The sequence below is a fragment of the Punica granatum genome, chromosome 4 (genome assembly GCF_007655135.1).
Source record: "Punica granatum isolate Tunisia-2019 chromosome 4, ASM765513v2, whole genome shotgun sequence".
Classification (NCBI taxonomy): domain Eukaryota; kingdom Viridiplantae; phylum Streptophyta; class Magnoliopsida; order Myrtales; family Lythraceae; genus Punica; species Punica granatum.
In genome coordinates, this window is record NC_045130.1 from 36,356,149 (window position 1) to 36,380,026 (window position 23,878).

Sequence of the window (23,878 nt, forward strand, 5' to 3'; positions counted from 1 at the left end):
TATCCATGCTTGCTTGAGCGGTCGAGCACACATACGAATTAGTATATGGTTTAGTAGCTAACTGAACTTTTAGCATCGGGTAAGGCAATTTTAAATCTCATTGGAAATAGTGTACCTCGTAACCTAGATCAAGTCAATGCTTGAACGAGAATCAATTTGAGCTAATAAATTGATAATACTTCATGATTTTACTGTAAAAGAAAAATGAAAGAAGACATATGAAAGGAACTATATTATTCATTGAAAAAAGGGAACTATATGGAAAGCCCTAATAATAATTAATGATATTTTTTTTCCAGTGTGAAATCTTATTATTCAGAAGTCCAATGAGTCTCGACTAATCCAGTCGAACCGAGTTGGCCAACTAAAGTGTAAAGCTTTTCCAGCGTGAATTTTCTATATCCACAAAATTTGAACTTGAGACCTTATTTAAAGGGGAACAAGCGCCGAACCACTTGAACCAATTCACGTTGGTTAAGTTTTGTTTTTTCTTCTCAAGGAGATTAATTTGTATAGTTTATTATCATTGCTTAAGTTTTCTTAGGTTTCTCAGCTGAATTGTGGATACCGTCACTCTGGTTTTCTAAGGAGACGATGGCGATGATGACTTAAAATCTCAATCAATATCAAACTTGTCCTAAGAGAACACTAGAGAATGCACACTTGTATGTTGACGAAGACATCTACTAACGTAGAATTATTCTGTAAAATTATGATTAAGGTGTGGTGCTGGGTCGATTTGTTTGCCGTACAAAGTTCGAAATCTATTGGAAATATTTCGTGGTCGGCATTACATTAATGATCAAGTAGGGATTTGATATAGACATACACCTAAAAGAAAGACAAATGGGGGGATTATAAGTACCGAAGGCTCCAATAAGGCTTTGAACAGACTGAAACCACCGTCTCTCTCTCTAAGTTCTAACTTTCAGTTCATTTTCTCTCTCTCCCCCTCTCTGAGAGAACACCTGGGTCCTTGCCCAAAAAAAAACTCAAAATATAAAAAGACTGTGGTGAATAACAGTTTGATTATATATAAAGGTTTTGATGAGGTTGCATTCTAGAATGTAGTGTTGCAAATATTTGACATACAACTAGTCAAATAACCTGCGAATTGCTAGAATAACATTTTTTTATTCTTGAACAGTCTTTTATAAATTGGATTTGTAAGACCTAATTTTCGTAAATTTAAAAGAAAACATAATCAAGTTGTCTTAAATTATAAATAGATTATTCACCAAAAAATAGATAAATATATTATGAAGATTTCCAATGCACTTGGAAATTTGAGATCATTTAATAAAATTGAATAAATATATTATGAATACTTTTAATGAGCTTACATGTAAACTTCTCACCGCTCCACTATACTTACGTGGAAGCTTCTGGTCACACGAATGAGAAAATATTGTGAGAGTATATTAAATTAATATATACTAGATTCATATCCACGCTATGCGCTGAATTATAAAAATACCTTTTTTATACTAATCGTATATTAAAACATTAACCTATTATTATAATGCATCTTATTTTGATATCTCTAGAAAAAGTAAAATCAAAATTTACCATTTGTCAGAATAAGAAGTTTGTGTAAAATATTGAAAAATAAATTTCAATTTTTAAGTTATGCAAGTAATTAATATTTCATGTTAATCCCAAATAGATTAACTGTACTCGAAAAATCATATAATATGTAGGCACCATTAGAGTCTGTCGTTAGTTTAACAAATTCTGTAACAAATTATATTAAAACATTCGAGAAATATATATCTGGCCAAGGTTTAACTTTTTACATATCAGGAAATGCATTAACTAAACTGTAATTTTTATTTATATAAAAATTTTGTATTTGTCATCTTTTTATTTTGCTGTACGTATAAGTTTGGAACTTTGGAACAACGAATAAAGCAGTTGCAGCTAATCAGTATTTATATGTCATATTTGCTTTTACCACATTGTAATAATTTCATAATATCAATATTGTTCAAGTTTCTGACTTTTATTTATTTTACAAATAAATATTTCGTACAAAAAATGTTTTATAAATATATATTAACAAGAAAGAAGACCGACAGTTTAGCAGATGCGGATCGAAGTTTAAGCATGCATGCATGTTTCAACTCTTCGATAAGTTTGTCTATCCCTATCTCTTTTTCCTTTTATGGTGAAATATGTTGTCTTCATCCATTCTTCTAATGATTTCTACTGACTTTTGAATCCGACCACCAAACTAATCATTTTTGAATTTGTCATATAAAGTTTGAATCATTTGGGAGAGGGCAGTTGCCTTTTAGAATTTTCTCGTTCTCAGTAAATTTTACATATAATTGTTCAAATCATTATGAAATTCTTTATATTCACCCCAAACTCAGAAAACATAATTTTACTATTCGCCCTCTCGAGGATTTTGTCCTCCTAGGTCCAAATCCTGAGTCGGTCCTGCTAAAGAGTAACATTTCTCAATAATGAATTTTCTCCATTCATATAATACTTGAATCCAAGAATTTAATTGAGGGAAATAAGTATTGAACCACTTGAACCAACCCATATTGGTAGAAGAGTCCATCATTTAGCTCCGAGAACACATAAATGAATTATTTAGTACTCAATTTGGTTAGCATTTAGTATTTTAGAGCTGGAGAACGTAGAATTCAGATCGAGGGGGCATGAGATCCTTGGAGGGGAAATGGGAACATAAACTTTCCAATTTAGAGAAGGCGAATAGCAGTAATTTGATAAAAGGATATAGGAATTTTAGGGGGGGCATGACCATAAATTATCGACCGAAACATAAATATTTGTGCATAAGATCATTGGGTTGCATTCAGATATGTATTGTACGACAACGCACTCTTCTTCAATTGAAATTAGATATATGAGCCTTATAAAACAGCTATATATATGTAAACGTAAAGTATCTTTCATCAAGAGCATCGGTCGATGACTTAATTAGTGCATTCCTCAAGAGATATTAGACGAACTTAGGACTTGCTCAATCAAAACGTGCTGAGTATTATCAACTTTAAAATTTTCACTGATAGGTGATGGGATCTAAACTCCATAACTATCTTAAGATCTTGCGTGTTTTGTTCGGCATGGGATGGGGTCTATTATTCTATTTCTAATGTGGCTTGTGGCCACACACAAGCGAGGAAGGAGTCGAGCAAATAGCGATGGAACGTAAGGTAGAGAAAAGGGGGTAGAAATTGAGAGAGACAATTTAGGCAGCGGACGACTATATATATGCGCGACAATTTCTCTGTCCGAAATCTTTCTTCCAAGTTCCACCCAAAGATAAACGTGGATAAAACTAATTAATTTAATTTAATTTAATTAATTAATTACCATTTTATTTTTGTCTCAATAAAGCTAAATCAACAGTTAAAGCTCTAGTGCATAGTTTATACCTCACTTGTGTTTATACATATCATGATATGTCATATCGTTGTATTTATTTTTTGCGAGAGGTGTGCCTTTGGGAATGCGGACATAGGTGGTGCTATATAATGTCACCTAGTAATGCACGAGCCTCTCTATATGCAAAAGATCGTATCAATTAATGAATTCTTGTAAGCTTTATATACATATAGCTTTTGATAAATAAACATCTGCCCGATACAATATAATCTTTCTCCTTAGTCTGTAAAGTCCTCATGCTAAAAGAAAGTAAGGGAGATTAAAGAAGCTTAATATAATGTACTCATTTTCGTTTTCAACCAAGAGATTTCGAATTTAATTTTGAGAGGAATCCTTTGTGTTTTTCTTTCTACTAGACAAATGGGCAGCTCTTTTTTAATCGACAAAAAAGTAAGTAAAACGTTAAACAATATCCTTTGAACTAAGACATCCGATTGAAATCAAGTCGTTCCCACTTGATTCTCACCAACAAGATTTCCTTATTTTCTTAAGTCATTCCGTTACTAGGTCCATGAACCTAAAAAAATTGAATAAACACAAATATTGATGTGGGTAAGGTTGACTGTATTATGATTATACACCTTAGGTTTTTATCCAAAAAAATGTTTTAATTTGATTTTCTTTTTCTTTTTTCAAGCTTTTTTCTTTTTTCTTTTTTCCTTTTTTCCATAACAAAGGGAAATGAATAAATAGCGCCAACGGGGCTATCCGATATATCCTCCTGAACCCTATCCTTCTAATCTCCATCTAGCTGTCTCTCTCTAACATCTCTGAGTTTGTCCCATCTGATCCTCTTTCTTGCATTGCCCGGTCTCTCTATCTTAGACAAACAAAAATCAGACGGAAAAGAGGAAAAATGGCAACGGAGGGGACGAGGAACAAGTTCCTGCTATGCAACTTCTGTTTCAGGCCAGTGGTCGATGTGGACGGGGTGCTCGACCCTGCCACCGGCAACAGCCGCCGTCACGGTAATGTTGTTGACAACAAATTACGACGGAAGCAGAAGCAGCAACACATGAACAACATTTCTGTTTCAGAAAATGTTGCGGACAACACTTCATCTCCATCACGCCCCCGGAACCACTCTCTGTCCCGCATTCTGAAGGCCGTTATGTTCGACTCCGCGCTGGTCCATCTCTAACTCGTGCCCTTTCCTTGATATATGTGCGTGTGTTTATATACATATGGGTTGAAACCCACCTTCTTAATACGAGCGAGGTCATGTTTGGTATGAACGAATATATTTAGGAAGGCATGGAACTGATCATGATGGTTGCCCTAACAAAATGTCCATGATGTCGGGTCTTGATCTTCGATTTGTTATGTCGTTTATTGTTTGTCTTTCGTAGACAAGGAGGATTCGGCGTCGAAAGAGCTCCAAACGCAAGTTTTATGTAACCTCCACCGGGCAGTCCATGCCTACCCTCGCAGGTGGAGGGTTAAGCCACGGAGAAGTTAAGGAGATTGACCCCGATGATCCGCATGTTCTGTCTTCGAGTCTCCCCTCGGAGTCGAAGCGCACTGACTACACAGCTGACGAAATAGTTTCGGAATATGATAGCGACATGGGCACGCTTAACCATGGGATGAATAATGAGAAAGGCCAGCTAGAGCTCGTCCAGGGCTCGGGCCAGAAGAGGCAGCCGACCAGCAGGAAGCTAACCACCACGGCCTTCTCCCTCCTTAACCACTGCGGTGTCCATGTGTTCCTCACAGTGCTAGGGGTGACGGTAGTCTGGGGTAAAGCCGGTGCGATCCTATTCACGTCAATCTGGCTGTACTCCATCTTCTTCCAGAGGATCGCCAGACGCCGCAGGATAGGGAAGTAGGCGGCAGTAAATGACCAACTCCTTTCGCTAATTAAGCTTGAAATCATGCATATACGTCTACGAACAAATGGAGATTTTGTGGCCGGCCTATGTGATTTGATCGAATATCTAGGGCTATACCAATAGATACAACCAGAATATGGATCGAAAATGCGAAGGGGGGATCGCACGTGTACATTAATCTGACGGGAGGACCCGATCAATCGACAAGGCATTAAAGTTTTGACGTGAAAATAGTCTATTTCGTGTGGTGCATTCCATGTTTTACGTGTCTAGGAGAATAGGGGAATTATGAGGACAGAGAACAGCGGCAAGACAACATTTGATTAGATGATCTCTCTACCTCTGAAACTCCCTGTATTTACCAGCAAATTGTCTCTTCACATTTTCACTTTGTTGTAATTATTATTATTTTTTAAAAACTTTTTTGGTTTTTCATGCATGTCCAGTAGAAGTGGAGGGAGATTACTTGTATCTACGTCCAAGTCGTGTAAATGAGAAATGTTATGGTGCAGTTAACAATAATAGTAGTGGTGTGTGATGCAATAAAATATTTCACTAAAATTCACAGACGGTTTTTTTTGGATAAGTGTGTTTGTATTCATCACAACACACTTTACAAGTAAATCCACTCATCCTTTGTGCAAGAGCCAAAAACCAGAACAAACTCAAATTAAAGCAAAATTCTTCAAATTATCTACATATTTTAGTTCAATCGCAAACAATCTACGGAAATCTAAGTAATTGCTCCAAGTATTTTTTTAAAATATTATAATTTACTCAAAGTATGTTTAATTTACTTTGTATTGAGAAACTTTTTTTCGGTGTGTGTCATGGATTCGGAAGTTCAACAGGTTCCGACTAATCTAGTTTGAGTCAGGTCAGTCCACTAAAGAGTGAACTTCTCCCGTCATGGATTTTTTTCCATTCACAAGACTCAAATCTGAGACTTTATTTAAAGGAAATAATTATCGAACTGTTTGAACTAATATATATTGATTTGTATTAAGATGCTTTATTAATTACAACCTTAAGGAACTACGGTGCAATTATTTTAAATTAACTGCACACCCTTAAAACCTTTCTCATGTAAAGAGATGGGTGATGTAATTGCATGAGGTTGGTTGGCAGTTGGCTTCTCAATCCCATCATCAGTTTATTTCTTTTTCCGGTATCTGTCGATGTATCAAACTGTAAACCATATGATCCGCGGAGTTAGAATAAATAAATATATATATAGTTTTGAGATAATAATAAACTATTTCCAATTTATAAGGTTAATCTTGTTAGCAGTATATGAGATCGTTTATTTATTTCTTACTTACTATATATGATTTTAACACGTACATAAAGATATCGAAAATAACCATGAATAAATCGAGAGCGATGTTAGATGTGTGTGACCGAAAATAAGACGTTGTACTCATTTTAGTACAAATCACTTTTGCATGTGAGAAAATATTTGTTGAGATCAGGACCAATACTCAATTTATTGACTGCAATCAATTTTCATTCTGAAGTAGGCATTTGACTTAATCACGGCATGCTTCTCATGTTGTTTGAGTCTTGATTAATGATTATTGCATTTGTCTCTTCTATGGCAAGATTTCCATAATGAGTTCATAGACTCGAACTGCCAAAAATGAATGAATGCCATAAATACAAGGAGGAGGCCAGACTAGTTGCTGTCAACCCCTTTGCTCCATCATATCAGTTTATGTGGAAAGAATGCACAGCTCGATGTGATGTATGAGCCCTAAAAGAATCAATGGTTTCTTGGATACAACCCCTCCTTAGGGCAATTAAATGCTGGCATTTTGCTTGAGTTATTATTATACATGCATTTATGGACGCATAGCTTTATCTGTATCCTGTATTCATTTAGGTCCCGATGTGATGAAACACTTTCCTCAGGAAATTTTTTTTGTGCATAATCACAAATTAATTGGTCGATCAGTTCTATTGGTTAAAATTGGCTAAACTCTATCAAGAGATAGTATAATACAGTGGTGCACTTTTCGTCTGGTGATCAAAAGGCCACAAGTTTGATATCCAATAAGACTATCAGTGCCACTTTATATCTTTTTTTATTATTTTAATATACTAGACTTATGGGCAGTATTTGTAAATTGAAAAAAATTGGCTGAACTCATGGCAATGAGTTCGTTAATTGGTAATACGTATATATTATCATATGAGAACTTCGACAAATATATGAATCTTCGTAAAAAAAAGGGATTATTATCACCATATCGTAAAATATTTTGAAAATTTTCACAACATAGCACATATCGTATTAGTTTCACCATTAAACACGATATTTTTTGAAATTTTTTCATAACATAACACAACAAACAATAATTTCACCAAATAGTACAAAATTGCGAAATTTTTTCACCATATAGCATAAAAAATGACGAAAAACTAATGTCGTGCTACTTGGTGAAAAATTCAAAATTCAAAATTTTGTGCTATGTGGTGAAATTATTGTTCGTTGCGCTACATCATGAAATTTTTTTCAGAATATCGTGTTGAATGATGAAATTAATACGATATGTGCTATGTAGTTAAAAATTTTAAAATATCGTGCTATATGGTGATATTAATCAAACTGTAGCGTAAATTTTTTATGATCTTTTGATCATGAGATGCTAATTCCAGCTTGGAGGGGAATGGGATGCCTGTTTATTGAACTTTTACCCTGCCAAGCTCATACGAGACTCACTCTGCTTCCCCTTTTTGTCACTTCCTAGTTCCCTTCCATTTTCCAATGACTGCCCATTGCTCTCATCCATCCCTCCGTTGTCATCATTTAATGAATCCAACCCATTTCTATAGTCTTTTCAACTTCTTGTTGCGAGAGCCTTACCGTAAATGGTTGAATTTTTGAAAAGGTTGGAAATTGATAAATATTCCATTATATAATTAATTAGATACCCATAGTGAATCGATCATCTCCTTTTCTCTGCAGTACTCTTAGATATCCTTTTTCTTGCTTTCGGGCATTTGTACGGCGAAGGGAATCTACAGCCAAATCGTCGAATCGATACATCAACATGGCTTATTGGATGCTATTTTTCTCATTTTTCCTGGTCATGAACGACGGGCAAGACAGCAGATGAGGTACAAATTGGTCCAAGAAATTCCACAGGTGGGCCCCAATTTTACTTTTTAAAAGTGGGCCCACCAAGGGAAATGGGCCAGCCCACGGATTAGCCACGAGGAGCTCTTTGCTTGTGCTTATTGGGCCCATTTGATGTTTGTTTTCAGCCCATGTTGGTGAAGCAATGGATGGATCATATTTTGTTATGATCCCAAGGACAGTGAGCAAACCTCATGGAGGCAATCCCTCCATTAAGATCAACACGAGGTTTAGCATCGATTCATTGGCCTTACATGAGATCTCTCCTAGTTCTTGCTTCGGCTACTTCGCACGATGGAAAAGAATGAGAATGAAAAGAAATCACTACACAAATATGGTGACTCCATTCAATTACATCGAAACTAAACATGGATAAGTTGAATCAACGAGTTGTTTAAATGACTGGCCAATGCTCTTATTTTTTTCAGGACCTAATGATAAGCGCAAATTAAATCCATCGTACTATGGAATTGCCACAGATAGTTGTATCCATTCTATACGATGATTACATTTGATTCTGCTCCCATTGCTTCCTAATAAGTAGTCCTCTAGGAGTCGAAGGTAATGAGCAACTTTTCATCTCCTACTTCCCTATCGGAAGTTCCTTCCATCAAACCTGGATCCAGCAAGCTCAGCTATTTACGTCCTAACATATCTCATCGAGAACGTGCTCGGAAAAAACTCGACTGTTCGGCTTTCTAAAAGCATACGAATCTACTGTTGAAAGATCAGAAAGGATGAAAGCAAGAAAAAGAGTGTATAACATAAACTTCTATTAAACAGTGCATTTCGAGCCAATGTATAACACCAAAATGGTAGAACTTACAAGTTCCATCTGATCTTCCGAGGCGAGAAAGAAATATCGGAAAGATAAATTTGTATTCCTAATCAAGCTATAGACAATTCCATCACTTTATCATTTCCCTTCTTCTAGCGATAATATGGAGGACTGGGATATGCCCAAATCTCGTGTTTCATCACCACAACTACAGTCTACAGTACATCTTACAGAGCAAACAAGCAATAGATCGATACCAAAGCAAAAAAAAAAAAAAAATCAATCGAATTGCCCCTAGCTTATGCCTGCTTCCGTGTTGGAATTCGTTGAAGTAGTGCTTTTATTTTGAGAGGAAGCGGTCGAGGTATTGCTCTTTGCCTGTGAGCTCTGTCCCGACGAGGATGACTCCGTGAAGAAAACAATTTGTTCTTGATTATCAGCAAACGCTTGGAGCGACCATGGGATTCGAGGCATGTTAACATCCAGAACCCCTTCGAGGATCTGAACCACCTGTCCCATCGAAGGTCGATCACGCTCCTCGTCCTGCACGCACCAGCAGGCCACCCTGCACACTCGGGTCAGCTTCTCCATGTCAGCATCCCTCCCCAATCTCGGGTCCAAAAGTTCAAGGAGATCACCTCCCTCAGTGAGCTTTTTGGCAGCCCATGTTGGGAAGAAATGCACTTTTCCATCATCAGATTGCTCAGAGTTTCTTTTCCCTGAGACAAACTCAAAAAGCATCATCCCGTAGCTGTAGACGTCAGCCTTGGCAGTTATTGCCACCCCCGAGATCCATTCAGGAGCGAGGTAGCCCCTCGTCCCTCTCATGGTGGTGAGGACACGGCTGAATTCTCGGCCCATGAGCTTGGCGAGCCCGAAGTCAGCCACTTTCGGGCAGAATTCCATATCCAGGAGGATGTTCTCTGGCTTTATGTCGCAATGTATGATGCAATCTCTGCACTTTTCATGGAGATAAGTCAATCCTCTTGCAGTTCCCAGTGCAATTTGGTATCTCGTATTCCAATCTAGGACCTTCGACTCTTGGGAAAAGAGATGGGCGTCTATGGATCCATTTTGCATATAGTCATAAACCAATAGTTTCTTGTTCCCTTCGGAGCAGAATCCTCGGAGCCTCACGATATTCACATGTTGGATTGTCCCGATCGTGCTCACTTCTGTTCGGAACTGCTTCTCTCCTTGGCTCACACTCTCTAGCTTCTTGACAGCTACGATGGTTGAGTCGGGCAGAGTTCCCTTAAAGACTGAACCAAAACCTCCCCCACCCAACCTCTCTGAGAAGTTCTTCGTCGCCGCCTGCAGATCTCTGTACCCAAACGCCAACAACGAGCCCTCCGCAGACTTTGTCCGCCCACCCCTACTTCTCCACCTCCAAGCTCCTAGAAGGACAATCACCAATAGAGCAACTACTGCAGCTCCAACAGAGCCCGCAATAGCACCCGTATTATTTTTCTTAGGTGAGTCGGGAACCTCTGAAGCTGCTAGACGAAGATACAAGGTCTTTCCATTGCTGTCTCCCGGATTATATTGCTGCACGTTGAAGAGATCCCCCATCCAAATTGAACATGTGCTGCCTTCGTAAGCATAAGCCGTGCAATTGCAATGGTCTAAACAAGCTGCTTCACACTGCTTTTCGCTACCAACCTCGGGAGTCTGTGGATCATCAGGCGGGTTCATGTAAGACAAGGTATGAAAACGATCTTTCTGCGAATTAACTGTTGTGTTGTTTCCACAGTTCAAATTGGTAGTTCTCCTGCAGCCGCCAGACCAGTCGCTCAAGTTCCATTCATTGGGAGAGGTCTGAGTGAAACCGTGCAAGCACTGGCAGAAGTTATCTGTGCTCTCACTGCAGACCCCGAAGGGCCCACAGAGCCCATAAACCTCACACATCTGCCTGGGCTCTGACTTGAAAAGGTTCCACTGCTTGGTCCCTTCCAACCACGTCAAATGCTTGACCTGCCCGGAGAAATCCATGATAAACCTCGACTGGATAGAATTGTTATACACCGAGTAAGTGAAGTAGCTCTCATTTTCGTTGTCCACGTAGCTGAAGTTGTAAATGTAGTTCCGCAACATCTCCGGGACCAGGCTGAAGATCCTGGCTTTAGGGTCCCATGGTCCACTGGTCCAGTAATGTTCCGACATTTTCCACCATATGTAGTACTCACTGGAAGGTTGCAGCCGAAGGGAGAAAGGACCCGGCGCAGCATCCTCGTGATTCTTCCATGATGTGAGGAGCTGACTCGTGTTTGTGCGCTTATTAATCCCGAGTTTAGCGCCGGGGAGCCACGTGTTCGCCAGGTGGTCGAAGCTCTGCCATATGATCTGAGATGAATTCGGCCCATCCATCAAGGCAAAGTTCCCGTCATCGCGAAGAACCGCTTTCACGGAGCTCGAACAGGGCGAGGTGAGATTTGTCGACCACACGGGTGATTGGGAACCGTTGACGATCACAAGATTCCCATCTGAAATCTTCAGTTGAGCGGAAAACCGATCAAAAATCGGTTTCTCCCGGTTGGCCACCCAAGCTACAGTCGGGACACTGACTTTGTTGTACAAGATTCCGACGTACCAGTAGGAGGAATTACCTGGCCTGAAGAATCCCAGCTTGAAGTTCCCACCGGAGGAGACCAAGGTTTGATCACCTGAGAGAGTCTCGTTTGCGGCTATGGTGTCAGCTCCAAGAGACGGACAGATGCAGAGACAAAAGCAGAGCAAGAGCAGAGGAAGCTGAAACCATGGATTGTTTTCAATATCCATGGTCGAATCTGAAGGATGTATTCAGAGAGACAAGATACTTATGGAAAACAAGATGATTTTTATTATATACGTATATTGGGCATATATATGTCTCTTTGTGCAGAGAGATTGAAAAAAGAATGGGTCTCAAAACGCGTATGTCTTGCTCTCGAGAATATGAGTTCACAGTTCATGCCACAAATTGGAAAAAAATGGACCTTGAAATCAGACGTAAAGTTTTCCAGCCAGGCCAAACCCACCGTGAAGGTGGGGAAGTTTGACAAGGTCAAAAGCCTGAAACATATGTGGCCGCGTAGGTAAATTCATTATAGTTCCCATTATAGCATTGAATAGTATTCATTATTACAGAATTAGAGAAGGGGGACTTTTTTTCTTTTCCTGATATCTGCTCTCAAAAAAAAAAAGAAAAAAAAGGAAGAGTTGTGATATACTGCAAGATTGCAGGTGAATACATATTAGTTGGCAAAAGTGTGCAGGAAGTTGACACCAGTCAGGAAATGAAGACCAGGAGAAAAGAATAGTTCAAGGATGACTTCCAAATAGTCTTCAGAATTGGACCTAGGATTCACAAGTATCCAATTCCAAGGTCATTCAGTGGTGATGGAGCTGGTAATCTATGACCAAATCACAGAAGCAGAATGCTAATCATTAGGGCGCGCGCAGTACCGGATATATCCGGAACATGTCGAAACTTATCAGTTACGGTAAGATCCGGATAGTTCATATTGGAAATGAGGTAAGATTTGGGTATTAAAATGAATAATCGATGAAAACCAGCTCCGGTCTTACACCAAAATCAGAATCGAAATCGATACTCGGACATAGATAATAATTTCTCCCATTATATATATATATATATATATATATATATTATTTAAAAAATCAGCTTGTTCTTTCATCAGTTGGAGATTTGACTAATAATTACCTTTTAAAAGATTCAATGGAGAAAGGGATATGACAAACTTCTGTAGCTAACTGCAAATTGGAATAAATTTGTGCCGAAGAATAAATTTCACTGATTCGTTACTACAAGCAGCTTAAAGCTGACTTTCTGTGTTCCAGTGACATGAACAACAAATCCCACGTTTACTATTACATCTAAAGAGAGCAAAATGCGGGGGTTATTCAGTCCACGCGGTCATTTTCCACAATCTTTACACCTTGTCGAACTCGCCTAAGAGCACTCACTCTGCTAAAACGAAGACCTAGAGTAAGCCCGTTTTATTTCACAAATTTTTTTAACTTTACTTCATTTAACTCTACTTATTTAATTTAATAATATAATTATTAGTTTTTCTTTTTTCTTAATTTTTTAAACTATTTAATTTAATTTTTAATATTAAATTTTTTCAAAAAAAAAAAGTTTTGGTTGTAAATATGTCGTCATATCCAAGAACTTTTGGCAATGGGCATGTTGTGTACAGGGTGAGAGATAATGACGGCAACAACCTACAGCGAGACATCAAATGTCAATACAAATTTCTCTTCAACCATTGTATTCCTTATCCTTTCCAGCGATACCTGTAGCAGAAGCAAATGATCAAGTGGAGGAGAGTGCGAGAGCTGAAGACTGAAGCAGCCGAGCTATTCTCTCTTGGCACAGCTGAATTGAAGGACCAAAAACAACTCTTCCACCTCTCGCGACTTAATGGCTCGAAATCCAAAAGAGCAGCCAAATTCGTGATTTAAAAATTCAATCTTTTACTGTGTCTGATTGTGTTTCTTGATCAATTCGAGTCGAGATGCTGATTCCCAGATGGCGAGATTTAATTCCCATAGAGAATTCGTTGGTTGTTTCCACACCAACAACAGCTCATTCGATCAGTTATTTCACATGTGGTAAGAGCCTAGGCTGAGTCTTCATTCACATGGATGTCACATCAACCTTTTGTTTAATTTTCACGAAAAATTTGACTTCAAGTCATAGTTGACACCGCACTCAAAATAATGTGTCATATATTGTAATGTTAAATTGATTATGATTAACCAAGATGTTCCATATTTAAATCTCGTTGTGAGGCTATTTATGCTCATTTATTAGATATAAGAATTTTTATTTCGTTGTGTTAGCTCATGAATCTCCTTTGTAATAATAATAAAAAAAATACTGAATCACAATGTTCGAACTATGGAAATATGGACCAGAGAGAACCATTCCTCTTATTAGTTCTAATATATATACACACACCAAATAATTCAAGTGCAGTTATAATAATATCTGCTTTTGAAACACAAGTAGCTCAGACACTACGTTTTGTAAAGCACAGTAGAGAAAATTATCAGAATCCACATACCCCAGGAGGACTATGAAGACGCAGCACAATGGACACCAAACGCATCGAGGAAGCACTCAGTCAAATTCTTTTATTTCATAGATCAGCAGAATAGATTCCAATGCAATAATAGAATTGATTGGAAAGCGATTTTGAAGCTGAAAATCCATGAACGTTTCAAACTCCATCTCTGGAGAATTGCTAGTGAATATCTCCCTGATTTAGTGAAGAGAACACCCCGTGTCCTCTCTGCCAAACCAGCTCCGATAAACCCGATCATCTCTATAGATATTGTATCTTTTATCATGTTGCTTAGAAGAAATCACCCTGGGACTTACGATCAAGTGTTATCCCATATACATCCATCGAGGATTTGATAAACTTCATTGTCTGCCCACCTAGAACTTTGATTACAAACACCTCTGATAAAATTGGTTTTTCCTTACATGCTGCCATTACCTTATATCAACTGTGGAAGTCACGAAATGATGTTTTGCATACAGGAAAACCAGCAGACCTCCATGGAACCATCAAGAGAATTAAAGACCGCTTCATGGAGCACAACAGAAGAGGACACAACTCAGAAAAGCAAGAAGGGAGCTCATCCATGCCATCCATGCAACTTGAACTTGCACAAGAACCAACAGGACTTGACTGGAGCATTATCAACACAGATGCGGCTTGGAGTACTAGTAGATCATGCCTCTCAGGGGTCCTACATCATCCACTTAGTCCTCCAACCATTTCACGATTCCAGTCCTCTTAGGATGACACGCCAATCCAAGCAGAGGCTCGAGTAGCACTCCTGGCACTCTCAATTGCGGCAGAAAGGGAAAAGCCAAAGATCTGGTTACGTTATAATACTCTGATACTAGTTGATGCCATTTTGCACTCATTCAACTCTCCGTAGGAAATTAGGAGCATAGTTTCGGATATCACCTGTACTCTTAATAGTTTTTCGGACTGGATATGTTCATGGATTTCAAGGTCGGATAACACCCTCGCCCATGACTTAGGCCAATTTGGCTCAAAGTCCAATCTCACCTCTTTATGTATGTTCCAAGAGTATCCGAACCTAAATTTAGTTGTAGACTCTTCCAATTATTAATAATATTATGCTTTATTTATCAAAAAAAAAAAGACAGTACGTTTTGTTTTTGCACATATATAGGATAAAAGACATTAATAACATTCCTATGCAATGGTCCACGATTGGTCGTTTTTGAAGATAAAAATTCCTCAAGAACAATTGAGCAGTAAACCTGAAATATCAATATCGATGCGAGAAACAAAAATCATATACCGGATCTTACTTTTACTAAATCTAATGGTGTTGATCAATATCACCTATCTCTCGAGCGCCACGTTGCATTGATGCGAATACTGGTACTTGATCATTACACAATGGTCTAAGATCGATGGTGCTGCGTGGTTAAATACAGTGTATATAGTTACAAGGACCGGGTGAAACTAAATATCTGTGCATTTTCCACGCGCAGCCAGCCATACTCCGTGCTGCATTATTTACTAGCGTTGGCATGTTCGTTTGGACCGATAGAAGGGCGCGAATGACGACAGCGACGAGTCTGGGAAAGGTAATAAATGTGATAACGGCGGGGATGCGTTCTCTGCCTCCTATTCGCAGGCAATTAAGCGAAATGGACAGCCCTAACCAGTGGACTGCTCCATACAACCAAGTCACTGTGCTGTGTGGCCTGGAACGGCTTGTGATCAGACTTGGCTTGAATTAAATTATTATGTGAATGAAAATTACTGCTTCCGACTATATATACATATACATATACATATATATATATATATATATATACAAAATTTGTAGCTATATAGCTAGGACTTACGGACAGTACAAAATTTGTAGCTTCACAAGGTAAAACATGCCCTGGTAATGTACGTGTACTCATATTTGTTATTTTGTGACAGTGTTTTATTTTTATTTTTTTCCGGTGAATATGACAGGTTTGATCTGATTTCAAGATAATTGACCAACGACTAGCACTATTATTGCTTGTTGAAATTACGTGACCAAGCTAAGGTTGATATAACAAAGGGACCGTATCCTATCAAACTAAAATATGAACCCCCCGTTTTTCTGGACGTAAACGTGCCTTGAGAATTTTTTTTTTTTGGAAAAAAATACATAAGTTTTTTTAATCACTTAGATGCAAATTAACATGAAACCATTTTATAGGAGATATAGTTGGGGGTTAATGCAGGTACTACGAATCCGAGTAAGGGGATCGGATCGAGATCATTCGTGATCTACTCATATCTAATAGAAGTTCCGATATTACAGTTCGATCAAGATAAACACTATATAGGTAACCCGATCGATAAGTATGGGCTTTTGTCTAAAACATTTCACGAGCAGAAAAACAATTCATCAACAATCTAATCGAATCGTGTATGGGATTAAAGGTTGCAGTAATCCTCCTAGTACAAGTGCGACACGGAATAACAGCCAGGGCATGCCATGTCATCGAAAGTTGTGGAGAGGAGGGTACTAAAGGCGGCATTGAATCTGATCCTGAAGGTTCTCTCATATCTCGCTCGAAGGAAGGATGGGAGTCATTCGCTGATTGAGAGGTGGAAACGGAGTAAGTCTGTTCTGGTACGAGGCGATTCTTGAGGTAGGTGTGCCAGTGGTTCTTCACCTCGTTGTCTGTTCGTCCAGGGAGGTGCGCTGCTATCGCCGACCACCTAGGATTAATAGAAGGCAATTGGTACATATATACACGACGCAAGGATTCCTTGTATTCGTGTTAAGTAGTCTGGAGTTGTCCTAGCTAGATAGTGAGCGTCTTACCTATTCCCAAGCGATCCATGCAGCCTGATGATGACTTCTTCTTCATCCTTGCTATAGTTGCCCCGTTTTACGCCAGGCCTCAGATGGTTCGGCCACCGAAGTCTGCAGCTCTTTCCACACCTCGACAAACCTGAATGCATGAGACCAATCCATCGGACTGAGATTGAAGGGCGCCACGCTACACCTAATTAAGGTCTCAAACCTGTATGCATGACCTTTTCTAGTATTTTCTTTATTATTCTGACGAAATTAGTTACCTGCAAGTTTGGGAAGGAGGCGCTAGTTCCTACAACCGTACTTGTTAATGAAATCGCTAAGCTTTCTGTCTTCCTCGGGCATCCACGTCCCCTTCCTCCGTCCATTTTCATCGTACCCAGGTGTCCTTGCCATCTTCTGATGATCTCTCGCACACTTCACAAGGCTTAAGGAACTGACAGATGATCATTCACTCAGTTATTTGACGAGTTATATATTTTGAAATGATTACTTCATGATGACCAAAAACGTCGTGCTTTATATAAGCGTATACTGGATATATATATATATAGTACTAGACTTTTTTACCCGTGCATTGCAGGAATAATTTTTCCTAACGGAAATTTGTTGGACTTTTTTTTTTAATAGTAAGATTATAATTCCTTTTTTTTTCCTTGGTGGAGAATTTTTATATTTTTCAAAATTAAATTATAGCTCAATTTTGAACAAAATAGTTTCCATAAATTATACATATCCAAAGTACAGTTATGTCGTCATTTTATGTACATAAATAATTAATTTGTTATATATAATTTAAATTTTATTTGCTATAGTAAAATTTTCAACATAAATTTAAAATCGTATGAGATTTGTATTGCGACAATCTAATAATTTATTGAACTTTGTAACATAAATTTTAGTTTCTTTATAGATTGTATAATTACATATCACTTAAAAATTAATTTTTCATAAATAAAATTTTCTAGATTGAATTCAAGATGCCTACATTAAATAATCTAAATAAAGTCTTTTTATTAATTTTTTATTTTTAAATACAAAAAAAATTTACAGATTGAGGGCAAACATAATTAGATAAATTAATTCAAGTAAAGTTTCTTTTCTAATTTTGTTATTATTAAATGAATCCTAATCTAAATTAGATATAGAGATAAATTTTATTTAGATATGGACCTTTTAGCCCTATATCAGTATTTATTTTCATTTTCAACCCTATTTATTGTATAAATATTAACATTTCTAACCATATATTAATAAATATTTACCATTCTAATCTTGTTTATTACATAAGTTACAACTATATATATATATATATATATATATATATATATATATTATATTTTCTTGAGATATAAATGTCGTCAAACGAATTTATTAATCACGTTAATTTTTCTTTGGATAAGTTTTTGGAGTGGTCCTCGAGACCAATGGAACATCATGCGAGATTGCGCCAGCCAAGACATATATATATCATTGCCCGACAATGACAATAGTGCGTTATTCTAAGCAACAAATTGACCAAATTAATTTAGTCCATGTTGAACCATGCTTGCAGGAATGACGTATTATCCATGCTTGCATGAGCGCACGAGCACACATACGAATTAGTATATGGTTTAGTAGCTAACTGAACTTTTAGCATCAGGTAAGGCAATTTTAAATCTCATTGGAAATAGTGTACCTCGTAACTAAGATCAAGTCAATGCTTGAATGAGAATCAATTTGAGCTAATAAATTGATAATATTTCATGATTTTACTGTAAAAGAAAAATGAAAGAAGACATATGAAAGGAACTATATTATTCATTGAAAAAAGGGAATTATATGGAAAGCCCTAATAATAATTAATGATATTCTTTCCTTGTGTGAAATCCTATTATCCAGAAGTCCAATAAATCTCGATTAATTCAGTCGAACCGAGTTGGCCAACTAAAGTATAAAGCTTTCCCAGCATGAATTTTCTCTATTCACAAGATTTGAACTCGAGACCTTACTTAAGGAGAACAAGTACCGAACCGTTTGAACCAATCCACGTTGGTTAAGTTTTGTTTTTTCTTCTCAAGGAGATTAATTTGTATAGTTTATTATCATTGCTTAAGTTTTCTTAGGTTTCTCAGCTAAATAGTGGATACCATCACCCTGGTTTTCTAAGGAGACGACCGTGATGATGACTTAGAATCTCAATCAATGTCAAACATGTCCTAAGAGAACACTAGAGAATGCACACTTGTATGTTGACGAAGACATCTACTAACGTAGAATTATTCTGTAAAATTATGATTAAGGTGTGGTGCTAGGTCGATTTGTTTGCCGTACAAAGTTCGAAATCTATTAGAAATATTTCGTGGTCGGCATTACATTAATGATCAAGTAGGGATTTGATATAGACATACACCTAAAAGAAAGAAAAATGGGGGGATTATAAGTACGGAAGGCTCCAATAAGGCTTTGAACTGACTGAAAGATTGTATCAATTAATGAATTCTTGCAAGCTTTATATACATATAGCTTTTGATAAATAAACATCTGGCCGATACAATATAATCTTTCTCCTTAGCCTGTAAAGTCCTCATGCTAAAAGAAAGTAAGGGAGATTAAAGAAGCGTAATATAATGTACTCATTTTCGTTTTCAACCAAGAGATTTCGGATTTAATTTTGAGAGGAATCCTTTGTGTTTTTCTTTCTACTAGACAAATGGGCAGCTCTTTTTTAATCGACAAAAAAGTAAGTAAAACGTTAAACAATATCCTTTGAACTAAGACATCCGATAGAAATCAAGTCGTTCCCACTTGATTCTCACCAACAAGATTTCCTTATTTTCTTAAGTCATTCCGTTACTAGGTCCATGAACCTAAAAAAATTGAATAAACACAAATATTGATGTGGGTAAGGTTGACTGTATTATGATTATACACCTTAGGTTTTTATCCAAAAAAATGTTTTAATTTGATTTTCTTTTTCTTTTTTCCTTTTTTCCATAACAAAGGGAAATGAATAAATAGCGCCAACGGGGCTATCCGATATATTCTCCTGAACCCTATCCTTCTAATCTCCATCTAGCTGTCTCTCTCTAACATCTCTGAGTTTGTCCCATCTGATCCTCTTTCTTGCATTGCCCGGTCTCTCTATCTTAGACAAACAAAAATCAGACGGAAAAGAGGAAAAATGGCAACGGAGGGGACGAGGAACAAGTTCCTGCTATGCAACTTCTGTTTCAGGCCAGTGGTCGATGTGGACGGGGTGCTCGACCCTGCCACCGGCAACAGCCGCCGTCACGGTAACGTTGTTGACAACAAATTACGACGGAAGCAGAAGCAGCAACACATGAACAACATTTCTGTTTCAGAAAATGTTGCGGACAACACTTCATCTCCATCACGCCCCCGGAACCACTCTCTTTCCCGCATTCTGAAGGCCGTTATGTTCGACTCCGCGCTGGTCCATCTCTAACTCGTGCCCTTTCCTTGATATATGTGCGTGTGTTTATATACATATGGGTTGAAACCCACCTTCTTAATACGAGCGAGGTCATGTTTGGTATGAACGAATATATTTAGGAAGGCATGGAACTTGATCATGATGGTTGCCCTAACAAAATGTCCATGATGTCGGGTCTTGATCTTCGATTTGTTATGTCGTTTATTGTTTGTCTTTCGTAGACAAGGAGGATTCGGCGTCGAAAGAGCTCCAAACGCAAGTTTTATGTAACCTCCACCGGGCAGTCCATGCCTACCCTCGCAGGTGGAGGGTTAAGCCACGGAGAAGTTAAGGAGATTGACCCCGATGATCCGCATGTTCTGTCTTCGAGTCTCCCCTCGGAGTCGAAGCGCACTGACTACACAGCTGACGAAATAGTTTCGGAATATGATAGCGACATGGGCACGCTTAACCATGGGATGAATAATGAGAAAGGCCAGCTAGAGCTCGTCCAGGGCTCGGGCCAGAAGAGGCAGCCGACCAGCAGGAAGCTAACCACCACGGCCTTCTCCCTCCTTAACCACTGCGGTGTCCATGTGTTCCTCACAGTGCTAGGGGTGACGGTAGTCTGGGGTAAAGCCGGTGCGATCCTATTCACGTCAATCTGGCTGTACTCCATCTTCTTCCAGAGGATCGCCAGACGCCGCAGGATAGGGAAGTAGGCGGCAGTAAATGACCAACTCCTTTCGCTAATTAAGCTTGAAATCATGCATATACGTCTACGAACAAATGGAGATTTTGTGGCCGGCCTATGTGATTTGATCGAATATCTAGGGCTATACCAATAGATACAACCAGAATATGGATCGAAAATGCGAAGGGGGGATCGCACGTGTACATTAATCTGACGGGAGGACCCGATCAATCGACAAGGCATTAAAGTTTTGACGTGAAAATAGTCTATTTCGTGTGGTGCATTCCATGTTTTACGTGTCTAGGAGAATAGGGGAATTATGAGGACAGAGAACAGCGGCAAGACAACATTTGATTAGATGATCTCTCTACCTCTGAAACACCCTGTATTTACCAGCAAATTGTCTCTTCACATTTTCACTTTGTTGTAATTATTATTATTTTTTAAAAACTTTTTTGGTTTTTCATGCATGTCCAGTAGAAGTGGAGGGAGATTACTTGTATCTACGTCCAAGTCGTGTAAATGAGAAATGTTATGGTGCAGTTAACAATAATAGTAGTGGTGTGTGATGCAATAAAATATTTCACTAAAATTCACAGACGGTTTTTTTGGATAAGTGTGTTTGTATTCATCACAACACACTTTACAAGTAAATCCACTCATCCTTTGTGCAAGAGCCAAAAACCAGAACAAACTCAAATTAAAGCAAAATTCTTCAAATTATCTACATATTTTAGTTCAATCGCAAACAATCTACGGAAATCTAAGTAATTGCTCCAAGTATTTTTTTAAAATATTATAATTTACTCAAAGTATGTTTAATTTACTTTGTATTGAGAAACTTTTTTTCGGTGTGTGTCATGGATTCGGAAGTTCAACAGGTTCCGACTAATCTAGTTTGAGTCAGGTCAGTCCACTAAAGAGTGAACTTCTCCCGTCATGGATTTTTTTCCATTCACAAGACTCAAATCTGAGACTTTATTTAAAGGAAATAATTATCGAACTGTTTGAACTAATATATATTGATTTGTATTAAGATGCTTTATTAATTACAACCTTAAGGAACTACGGTGCAATTATTTTAAATTAACTGCACACCCTTAAAACCTTTCTCATGTAAAGAGATGGGTGATGTAATTGCATGAGGTTGGTTGGCAGTTGGCTTCTCAATCCCATCATCAGTTTATTTCTTTTTCCGGTATCTGTCGATCTATCAAACTGTAAACCATATGATCCGCGGAGTTAGAATAAATAAATATATATATAGTTTTGAGATAATGATAAACTATTTCCAATTTATAAGGTTAATCTTGTTAGCAGTATATGAGATCGTTTATTTATTTCTTACTTACTATATATGATTTTAACACGTACATAAAGATATCGAAAATAACCATGAATAAATCGAGAGCGATGTTAGATGTGTGTGACCGAAAATAAGACGTTGTACTCATTTTAGTACAAATCACTTTTGCATGTGAGAAAATATTTGTTGAGATCAGGACCAATACTCAATTTATTGACTGCAATCAATTTTCATTCTGAAGTAGGCATTTGACTTAATCACGGCATGCTTCTCATGTTGTTTGAGTCTTGATTAATGATTATTGCATTTGTCTCTTCTATGGCAAGATTTCCATAATGAGTTCATAGACTCGAACTGCCAAAAATGAATGAATGCCATAAATACAAGGAGGAGGCCAGACTAGTTGCTGTCAACCCCTTTGCTCCATCATATCAGTTTATGTGGAAAGAATGCACAGCTCGATGTGATGTATGAGCCCTAAAAGAATCAATGGTTTCTTGGATACAACCCCTCCTTAGGGCAATTAAATGCTGGCATTTTGCTTGAGTTATTATTATACATGCATTTATGGACGCATAGCTTTATCTGTATCCTGTATTCATTTAGGTCCCGATGTGATGAAACACTTTCCTCAGGAAATTTTTTTTGTGCATAATCACAAATTAATTGGTCGATCAGTTCTATTGGTTAAAATTGGCTAAACTCTATCAAGAGAGAGTATAATACAGTGGTGCACTTTTCGTCTGGTGATCAAAAGGCCACAAGTTTGATATCCAATAAGACTATCAGTGCCACTTTATATCTTTTTTTATTATTTTAATATACTAGACTTATGGGCAGTCTTTGTAAATTGAAAAAAATTGGCTGAACTCATGGCAATGAGTTCGTTAATTGGTAATACGTATATATTATCATATGAGAACTTCGACAAATATATGAATCTTCGTAAAAAAAAAGGGATTATTATCACCATATCGTAAAATATTTTGAAAATTTTCACAATATAGCACATATCGTATTAGTTTCACCATTAAACACGATATTTTTTGAAATTTTTTCATCACATAACACAACAAACAATAATTTCACCAAATAGTACAAAATTGCGAAATTTTTTCACCATATAGCATAAAAAATGACGAAAAACTAATGTCGTGCTACTTGGTGAAAAATTCAAAATTTTGTGCTGTGGTGAAATTATTGCTCGTTGCGCTACATCATGAAATTTTTTTTCAGAATATCGTGTTGAATGATGAATTAATACGATATGTGCTATATAGTTAAAAATTTTAAAATATCGTGCTATATGATGATATTAACCAAACTGTAGCGTAAATTTTTTATGATCTTTTGATCATGAGATGCTAATTCCAGCTTGGAGGGGAATGGGATGCCTGTTTATTGAACTTTTACCCTGCCTAG

General features: G+C 37.6%; 3 protein-coding genes and 1 pseudogene across 3 annotated transcripts; 2 read left to right on the plus strand and 2 right to left on the minus strand.

The window, feature by feature from the left end:
- The first annotated feature begins 4,153 nt into the window (after positions 1–4,153).
- On the plus strand, positions 4,154–5,768 carry LOC116205497. The gene is made up of 2 exons (XM_031538122.1): positions 4,154–4,549; positions 4,770–5,768. Exons 1-2 carry the CDS (start codon positions 4,277–4,279, stop codon positions 5,247–5,249), a joined length of 753 nt encoding a protein of 250 aa, XP_031393982.1. The 5' UTR covers positions 4,154–4,276; the 3' UTR covers positions 5,250–5,768.
- A 3,483-nt stretch (positions 5,769–9,251) lies between these two features.
- Positions 9,252–12,115, minus strand: LOC116202772 (G-type lectin S-receptor-like serine/threonine-protein kinase At2g19130). The gene has a single exon (XM_031534384.1). The coding sequence runs from the start codon at positions 11,945–11,947 to the stop codon at positions 9,464–9,466; it is 2,484 nt and encodes an 827-aa protein (XP_031390244.1). The 5' UTR covers positions 11,948–12,115; the 3' UTR covers positions 9,252–9,463.
- A 4,342-nt stretch (positions 12,116–16,457) lies between these two features.
- On the minus strand, positions 16,458–17,434 carry LOC116204380 (annotated as a pseudogene).
- A 2,651-nt stretch (positions 17,435–20,085) lies between these two features.
- On the plus strand, positions 20,086–21,697 carry LOC116203389. The gene is made up of 2 exons (XM_031535085.1): positions 20,086–20,477; positions 20,699–21,697. Exons 1-2 carry the CDS (start codon positions 20,205–20,207, stop codon positions 21,176–21,178), a joined length of 753 nt encoding a protein of 250 aa, XP_031390945.1. The 5' UTR covers positions 20,086–20,204; the 3' UTR covers positions 21,179–21,697.
- The last annotated feature ends 2,181 nt before the right edge of the window (positions 21,698–23,878 follow it).